This window comes from Pundamilia nyererei, unplaced genomic scaffold, assembly GCF_000239375.1.
Source record: "Pundamilia nyererei isolate P.nyererei 1_Seehausen unplaced genomic scaffold, PunNye1.0 scaffold00034, whole genome shotgun sequence".
Taxonomy (NCBI): Eukaryota; Metazoa; Chordata; class Actinopteri; order Cichliformes; family Cichlidae; genus Pundamilia; species Pundamilia nyererei.
This window is the reverse complement of record NW_005187435.1, coordinates 2,510,543-2,520,288: the sequence shown is the minus strand read 5'-3', so window position 1 is coordinate 2,520,288 and position 9,746 is coordinate 2,510,543. Positions and strand designations below refer to the sequence as shown.

The window sequence follows — 9,746 nt, the reverse complement described above, 5'->3', positions numbered from 1 at the left end:
TTATTTATGGGTAGGCTGCCCATTTGTGTCAAACTTGCAGCATTTTCACAACCTAGAAAAATCCTGTCTTCAAGCTCTTTTGTGTGTGGCATTAATCTGCGTTTGTGTACGTACCGTTGGCTGGATTTGTAGGTTGATGGCAGTGAGCTGGACAGGCTGAGCTTTGGCATGGTTGAGGGAGGAGTGAAGGGCATGTGGGCTGATAGTGGAGTGGAAGATGGTAGCCTGCTGGCTCGGTGTAGAAGGCTGGTGAGGAGCAGGTTTGGGCAGCACGGGGACAGGATGCTGTGACGGCTGAACGGAGGCCGTCTGCAGCAGCTGGCCCGTCGTCCTTTGGGAACCTTGGCTCTGCTGAACCACAAACTGCTGCTGCTGCTTGTGTTGCTGAACCAGAGAATGCGGCTGAATCTGGGTGTATGCTGGAACGAGAACACAAACACTTATTTCTGAAAGTGATTTTATTTCAGCTATGATTATTTGGTAAAACTATTTGGTAAGAAAAAGAACTGTTCATAAATATCCTTACAAAGCAAGTCATTGTCATACAATGAGCATTCTTTATTTCATGCATGCTGACAACTGTCCAAACTCTTGATATCCGGAGAACTGCGCCTCAGGCTCATAAACATTGAAAAATGTAGACGTCTGCACAAAAGAGCTTGTTTTGCAGCGCCTTCACCTGTAAGTCCCTTGTTGACAGGATATAATATTAAGAGCTTGTTGAAAGGTGCATAGAGAGGCCCACTGTTGCAGTGTTGGCCAGACCATTACTCACAAATAGTTTTAAAATGGCTTGTCACCACCTGTCAGTGCTGCTGTGGGTAAAAGGACATCCTGAGCTCATAACTTGCCCCCAAGCCCAAGACACAGCACATCAATCTTGTATTGTGGGAGCATGTGCGAGTGGGAGAGTGTTCTTTGGAAGTAGCCTGAGGCTAGTCTAATATTAGAAATGCCTCAGGAAGAAACATGCAGAGCCAACTATCTATGACACCCTGTATAGAGTTAAGGACGAGTCAGTGGGTAGCAGTATCTCACACACCTCCTTGATTTCTAAGAATTTTATCAACAAAGAAAAAAAAAATCTGATTACTAAAAATCCCCCCCCAAAATGAAGAGTTATCCCTGAAAACTACTAAACAGCAGGTCCTGCTATATAAGCCATGTGAACCTAGAGGTGCATCTGGTTATGTTAATAAACATCACAGTAAATCCCAGAGTGGAAAACTGCCAAGTGCATCAGTGTTTGTCTTAGATCCCCCTCGGCCCCTCCCTCCGCCCCCCTGTTCTTTTCGCATTGTTTCGTGTGGGACAGGCTCCATCTGGTTTCCAAGTTTCCCTGTGAGGCAGTAACCACACTCTGTACCCTGCCGTGGAAAATATAGACATTTCTATCCAGCAGAGTTTGCATGTCATTAGTCCCTTTAATGGTACGAGGACCGCTGAGAAGAGTTTTCATTTTCACATGGTGAGACACAGTGGAACCCACTGACAGAAAATTTGGTTAGCTGTGGCGTCGATGAAAACCTTCAGTTAATATTTATTATGTTAAGAGAAGGATAAATATAAGATGTGGATGGGTGGATAAATTTAGCCAGCTAGATGCTAACCATTAAAGGGAATTAAAAAAAACAAACTTTAAAAAACAGACCGTGGAAAATTATATCCATCAACTCAACAACTATGCCCATGGGTGGGAAAAAGAAATGAGTGGAGACATGCTTTTTTTGTCAACTCAAGCATCACAGCCCCAAAGCCTTTCATTTAAAGCATATTTTTAATGTAAAGAGTCTGCGTGGTAGAAGAGAATAAAAACGTAAAGTTTTGTGTTGGTCATGGACACGGCAAACAAAAGTCCACTCATTCCCATTTTAGCAATTTTAATTTACTAAATAAAGTTTACTCAACTGTCTTCTTGTCTGAGACAGCCAAAATAAATAAGTGTAGAAAAGCAAAGTTAACAGTCTACAACAACTCTCCAACAAGTCTCCCAAAAATATCTGATCAGGCCTCCTGTAAGGGTTCATAAAGTGTGAAAACTACAGATAAGCGGAGCACAAGAATAGATCATGAGAGTGTCCTAATCATTAATTGCCATTCAAGCCAGAGCTCTGAATCATGTCCAGTTTTTACAGCCTTCCTGCTGACAAAGACATTACACACTGCCGGCCAAAACCACCCCAAAGATGGTTAAGCCAAGGAGCCACACTGACGCGTTTCTTTAAGTTAAAACAGTAGCTTTTTAAAAACACACACCAAATGTGAAACAATTGAGACAAAGCTGAATGGGAATGGTTTGAGAGTTTAGGTTTTTTTTGATGGGTTATTATGCTGTGGTTTTGCTGGTCAGGCCTGTGTGAGGTCAAATTGGGCTGTATTCAGCACATGAGCTAAAATGAGTCTGACACCCCTGCTCTACATGATGATTGCGAGCATCAAATTCCATAGAAATCCATTTTTTTAAAGACACAAACCCTGTTTTAGTGCAGCCTTATGGTTGCACTAAAATAAAAATAAACCTACTGACTGTGGTGATTCTTAATCTCCTGGATAACATGAACATTTGTTCTGAACTCAAATATTTTTTCAAACTGGATTTTCTACAAAGTGGTAGAATGACGATGATGATAGACATGCTACATAAAATCATACTGTGTAAATACCAAGTAAATGGACCAGAAAATGAGATTGTTTTGAATTGATTTTAACATCGGACATCTTCCCACAGCAGAAACATGAGTTTGTATGAGCACTGTGGTGTAACATCCACTGATGTTACAAAATAGTGTAATAATTTTAAGACAGCTCTGGCTGTGAAGTCAACCTACTACCTCCAAACACCACAAGTTGTCAAGAAAAGCAAGTTTGTTGCTGCATCTGCTATTTTACAATGTTCATCCAAAGTTATGAGGGAGCCACAGTCTGCTGTTCTTAGTCTTGAATGTAGCAAGAAGGCGGCTACTCAAAGTTAGTGCTTGTTGTTGTTGAGTTCAACTGATCGTTGGGTATTGGAGACTGAGTATAATTCTGTCATTACAAACTGACCATCTTAAGATATAAAACAGTCAGGAAAGGACCAATTACAGTAGCAGAGCCTGCTACATGTATGTCTGTCTTTAACTTGTTGGTTGCCATATTCTATAGTTAACAAATGGTGTGCACATTTACCTATTTTATTAATGATTATTCTATTGTAATGTGATCAAAGAACAAACAGCAGCAGAAAGCTCCCTTGCGGCGGTTAAACTGCGTCAAACTTGCAGTATCAAGAGACTCTCAGCCTTCTGTAAGGGAGGAGGAGGGGGATTTCTGAATCAGTACACACCAGATACAATCAGCCCCTTCGCATGAATCCTGACATCTTTCTCAAGCCTCTAATGAGTAACAGAAAGAGGTCTTGAAAGAAGAGGAAGATTTGGAAATTCGTTTAAATGTTATTCCCCCTCAAGGTCTTAAGATTAAGGACTGGAATTACTCAGGCACCCCACACCAATATATACATACAAATCATATAGTCTACAGTATGCGGAAGCCCACTCCCTCCGCCCCCAATGTTGTGAATGTTTGTAGAGTTCTTACTCTGTGTATTGCCGTGCAATGTCCTGAAATTGAGGACAGTATGCATTCCTTCCAGCTTTTGCAGCACCAGGCCCTGGAAAACCCCAGAGTTTCCACATTTTCACTGACTCCTGCTTTGGCTTACCATCTTGAAAAATATTGACCAACAACACCACAGCAACAGTAGACCTTGAGTCACCTTTCCTAATTTTAATACAATTCCAAATAAGGATTGAAGATTGTTTATCAAGGAAAATTAGCTCCATGAATCTGGTTCTCAACTGGCTTCAAAACTTACAGTACAGTAAAGGTTTTATACATAAGTACACCTTAAAAAAAGAAAAAAGTTTTCATCTTTCCAGTTTTTTAGTGCTGATGGGGTTTCCCTGCTGTGGTTTTATAGTGTGGTGCCGGCTCTTTGTTGCTGAGAGAAGGTGATGACAGACATACACTTGCTGCATCAAGCCAGACGGCCTAACATTTGCTTCCTCCTCAATTCCCATGAATGTGAATCTGACAAACTCTCAACGTAACCACAATTAATCAATTTGTTCTGTGCTGAGTTAGATTTAACACAGATTTGGTAGAAATGAGACACGTCAGGTGTTTGTTTTTTCTTAAGATTCTATTTGTGGTGATAACAAGGGTACACGAATAGGAGTCTTTTGATGGGAGGTGCACGTCCGTTTTGTTAAATGAATTATAGAGTAATACAATATATACTTTGTGACTATAATTGGCACAAATGAGCTGACACTTTTGTGAGTGGATCTATTCCAACTGCATCTTTTAGTCTTTGTCACACATGAAACTCTTTTCCGGCCTGCTGCAGGTTCTGGTTGGAGTGGCCCTCCAGAGCAGGAAGAGGACTCAAAACCTGGAGTTTGTCTGACTGTGAGATACAGCTGACAGGTGGACTATCTCCACAAGAGCAAAATGGGTGAAAGCCCGGAATGAAGACCATAGAGGACCAGGGCAAGCTGCTAAGCTTGTGTAACCTAAAGTTTATGTTTGGGTAATACATACTAACACATGCTGCGCACACCAACCATTTAACTGCATCTATTATCTCTTTCTTTTTCACTTTGGGAGGCTGTAAGGCATCCTTCACATGAATTATTAACCCTACTTATTAGGGCTGAGCCATATTATACCGTTCACGGTAATACCGGTATAATGTTGGGCAACGATAAGAAAATGAAATATCGCGATAGAATATGGGTCAAACGCGCATGCGCAGTGCCTTTGTTTACATACGCACATGGCGGCGACGCAGAATGAGAAGGGCGAAAGCAGATCGTTGAATGAAACAGATGAACCAGAATTGGTTTGTAAAAATGCTGCAACTTCAGTGGTGTGGAACTGGTTTAGCTTTCATCCATCAGATACACAACAAAGCACTATTTTTGGTAGAGCATGCTAGCGGGCCGTCGTTATTACTGTGTTTTTTGGAAAATACGGCACACTTAAAATCAATCCTTTGATTTTTCTGAAAATCGACAGTGCCCCTTATAATCCTGTGAGCCTTATGTATGAATTCTGGTTGTGTTTACTGACCTCGAAACGATTTTATGTGCACGGCGCTCGAAAATCTGTCAAATGATTTAGTATGACTTTGCTAAGCTACGAACCCGCAACGCTTGATGGATTGTCGGAGCATTACGGCTATCGTAGTCAGGAGCCTCGCGGAGTGATACGTACTGTGCTTCAACATAATATTACCGTATTGTGTGTGTATAACCTCTTTTTAAGTTTTGTGTATATTATACATGGTTATGCTGAGGATATGTCGGCCAATTTCCACTGGAAATGCCTTTTGGTTAAACTGTCAGCAAGGAATTTGCATTTGCACTGTTAAATTTTTATATAACTTAAAAAACAGCTGCTTGTTTAAGTGAAAACACATTGATTTTTTTTTTTTGCACTAATAAAGTTGTGGAGTTGTAAAGTATTTTGTCTAGTGTCAATTATATCGTTATCACAAATTTTCAAATGTATATCGTGATAAATATTTTTGGTCATATTACCCTGCTCTACTACTTATGAATCCATTTATCAATCTGAAATTATGATGGATATTTTTCACCACTTGTTTGGCCGGGAGTGTCCTGTTTAAAACAAAAATCACTGCAAATATGCAATATTGTATGTACTGTATTCTTTTTTGAAACATAAAAAAATAATTAAAGCAAGGTTATTGATGTAATTATTCCTTTTACTTGTGCAAAAACCATAATTACCATATTACACTTCTAAACACTTCTAAAGTCTGCAAGCCTCCTGCATAAATTCACCACCCATTTTGTTAGGTGAATTTGGGCTAAACGTCTAATATCAGTCAATGTCTGTGTAGTAACTAGCAACAAAGTTAGTAACATTGCAACGTTATAGGTGGTTCATTTGCCAAGTGAAACTATTAATAATTGATATCATGAATGTGGACTGTGCAAAACCACTAGCTGAGTTCATATCTAAATTTTCCTGGTGCGTAATAGCAATGAGCTACTTTTGAAATGCAACAGTTAAGTGTCATAATTTTATTAAGACTAAAATCACTAAAATTGCTGATCAATTACATAAAATGCTACGTAGCAATTACCTCTACAATCTTTCATGAACCAAAACCATCCTCAGGGGGTGAAATTACCCACCAACAACATGGAGCAAAATCTCTGGTTTCCTGCAGCTAAAAGTAATGGCTGCTCCCTTCTATTACCAATTTTACCCTCTAAAGCAAAGTGCATCTTGACCCAGCCACAGTCAAGTTGAATCCAAGCTTTTATCCTAATCCGAATCCCATCAGCCAGCCACGCTGCCTCTTCTCTTCCTGATCCACAGAGTAATAACTCCCCAGCATCTCATGTGCACACCTGTCCCTCGTGGGCTGCTGCTATGGCAACCCATGGTAATTTTTTCCCCCCAGACAGCATGCTGCCAGATTTTCAGCTTCCATCCTCCCTTTCATTTTATGCGAATCTATTACTGAAACAAAGCAAGACACAGTTGTGCACCGACGTGCACAGATAATCCCCACCTCCCCCTCTCTTCACAAACACACAAGCCCAAGTGCGCACACACACACAGACACACACACACACACACACACACACAACACCAACCATAAATGTAAAGAGTGTTACAGCCATGCAGTCATACAGACATAAATATGGCACATGCACAGACAGACAAATTATTTCGCAAGATGTGATTTCCTATGAGGACCCTCTTTAAAATGCATCTAAAGGTTACTTATCATGCAAACAAATGGGACTTAATTTGACGTAATCAGCTTCTGCTGCTAGAACATTCACAACCATTCACGCTAAAAAGGGGAGAAAAAAACATTAAAAAAAAAAAACTAAAAAAAAAACAGCTGCTGACTTTCAATTACACAATAAGTGGTTTAAAAACACTCTTGCATGGCAGTGTGCCTTTCACAGCTTCTAATTCACAAAGCAGCTAGACTGTTCCAGACACAAAACCAACACGCTGTCTCTAATAGAGCTGGTTTCACCCATTTAGTGAGTGAATGGATTTGTGAAGCAGGCCTCGACAAGTCATGGCAACAGCCAAGAAAAAGCTTTCAAACATCCATGTGTGAAATGTCTTTTCATCTAATCTCACTATAAACACTAGAGCACAGCTCTGTATATGTATATAAGACAGCTGTCACAAAGCCAAAATCTTTCTTGAGGTTTGAAATGTACATCTGATACATAACAGAAGCATGCAGCCGCCGGCAAACAGTTTGTCAGTTTCCTTTTTCTGTCCACAAAAATGAAACCATAACTTCGCTGCAGTTTTAGAGCTTACATGCTCTGTGGACCACATGTTTTCAGAGGAAAACATTGGTGCATTCAGAACACATAGCATGAGCAGCACAAGAAGTTTTATCTAAGATGTGCTCAGAAACAGCATTTAAAATACACTAAGATTAAAGATTTTACTGGCTATAAGACAATTTGATTGAAGAAACACAGAAGAGGAAACTCAGTGGAGACACTAGGATTCATGCTCTTGTGACCACCAATTTCTGCTCTGCATAATTTCATGGCAATCCAGTCGGGCTGCTGATATAATTTAGTCAGAATCAAAGCAGTGACCTGACAAACATTGGTTTATAAGACTGCTTTTAAGTTGCTACAATACATGATTAGGGACATTAAAATGTAATCTGTTATGCTACAGTGTTGCTTGCACATGTTGGTTAGATTGTCTAGAGTGTATGGCAGTGTCACCACTGCCTTTAGAAGAGAGTTTAATGCCAGATGCCCTCCCTGACATAGCCCTCCTTCTCCTGGCCTTGAACTTCCACATGTTAAATGTGTTTTAACAACTACACTGTGGAGCCACAAGTTTTAACTTGTATTAAGTGGACCCAGACAAAACTCCACACAGTAGGGCCCTGTCAAGGTTTCAACCCAGGACACTCTTGCTGTGAGGAAATGGTGCCATCAATTGAACCACAATGCTGCCATTTAATACCAACACTCATATTCAACAAGATCTAGTAAGCACATCTTGATATCTTACACAGAGTTTATTGCTGTTTTTTAAGACTTTGTGTTGCAAACAATTTGGCAAGCGCACAAAGCATTAGGTTTTAAACACATTAAGGCTGCATGTATCAATAAATATTGGTTGAGCTGCAGACAATCTTCTTGATTAAAAAGAGTGACAGCAGTAAGTAAAACAAGAAAAGTATTACTTCCTGTACTTTTAAAGATCAAACAAAACAACCTGTTAACCAACCATTTGTTTTGGGTTTGTTATTTGCATCACCAATATCCATCATTATTATTTTTTTCTCTCACTTGTGTGAGAGACATTTCTTTAATGGATGGGATTTAATGTTGTGGATATGCAAACTTCTCTTACCTGGAGCAAGCAGAGGCTGAGCATTCACAGCGGTGACACTGCGGCTCATGTTTATAGCTCGGACTTCTGTGACTGCTGCACTGTCCCCCTTCTTCCCTCCTTCAGAGGGACTGTCTAAGGAGCTGGTCTTCCCCCCTGCTGAGGCCTGGGTACCTTGACTTGGGTTTTTGATCAGTGACGCAGGCTGGATAGGCACAGGGGCCTGCTTCAGACTGAGAGCCTGTGGCATCTGAGTCTGAGAGGAGGATGTTGTCGCCCCCTGCTGGCCACGGATGGCCAGATTCTGTACCTGATTCTTAAGACAAAATACAAAAAGAGAGACAAGATTCACAAATGGCTTAAGCTGTGGATTTTTTGACTATGTTCATAAGAATTTTATTTGTAAAATGCTGGAAATTCATTTAAAGCTCGTAAGTTTAATGTTTATTTTTATGGATTACTGCTTTGCTACATATGTGTAAAATGTATAAAGTTATATTTACGAGAGGGAGCTGGAAAAGATGTTAAGACGAGATAAAAGACTGCTCTTTTATTATTAGTGATAATATACGTTCCAGCAATATTACCTGTGAGGAGGCCTGCGTAGAGCTGTCTGACTGCACAGCCGTCACAGTGGCAGCTGGGGTAAAGATGAGCTGTGGGGACAGAGGAACAGCACGACCCAGGCTCCTCGCTACCTGTACCTGGGCCTGGAAAGTATGGCACACATTAAAAAAAGGGGGAACTAACATAGGAGAAGCAAACTGTAAACTAAAATTACTCTCCTGTGTTATTACTGATCATATTCCCCCACCAACTAGTGAAACTGCAATTTTAATGATGACAAAGACTTATATCACCAAATCAGTATCTAACTACCTGTGAAAACTGGCTCAGTACCCAGGGCATGGTGTTGAATAATGGCCATAACCATTTTGACCTGATGAAAGCCAGAGGCCAAACATGCACCTATGAAATAGGTGTAGGTAAAGCTGTGCCAGAAGCATCCATACTGCTTTAGAAAATATGACTCAGTACCTTGGACATGACACTGAATAAGGGCCACAGGCTCCCAATAAATGTTAAAACACACTATTTACAAAAGTATTTACAAAAACTTAACAAGACAGAAGATCATTTAATCATGGGGTGCTGCATGTGTATATTCAGTTAGTTTTTAACCTCGGGTGTATGATAAGACAAAACAGGAAACTAAAGAAAATATTTTGGGACACTGATACGAGTAAATGTAGCACCAGGAAACTGTACTCGAAATAAAGTCCATGACTAAACTGACATGCAGTTTGCTTCCTGCCGCAATCATCACAGAC

The 9,746-nt window shown here is 40.3% G+C and overlaps 1 protein-coding gene across 1 annotated transcript in view; it reads right to left on the bottom strand.

Annotated features, from left to right (window-relative positions):
* Positions 1-9,746, bottom strand: part of phc2b (polyhomeotic homolog 2b (Drosophila)) — a 44,621-nt gene that overhangs the window by 14,081 nt on the left and 20,794 nt on the right. Inside the window, exons 6-8 of the mRNA XM_005729737.2 lie at positions 9,003-9,125; positions 8,437-8,731; positions 115-419 (exon numbers count right to left, since the gene is read on the bottom strand). Of these exons, the coding sequence (XP_005729794.1) occupies positions 115-419; positions 8,437-8,731; positions 9,003-9,125 (723 nt within the window). The remainder of the gene's footprint in view (positions 1-114; positions 420-8,436; positions 8,732-9,002; positions 9,126-9,746) is intronic.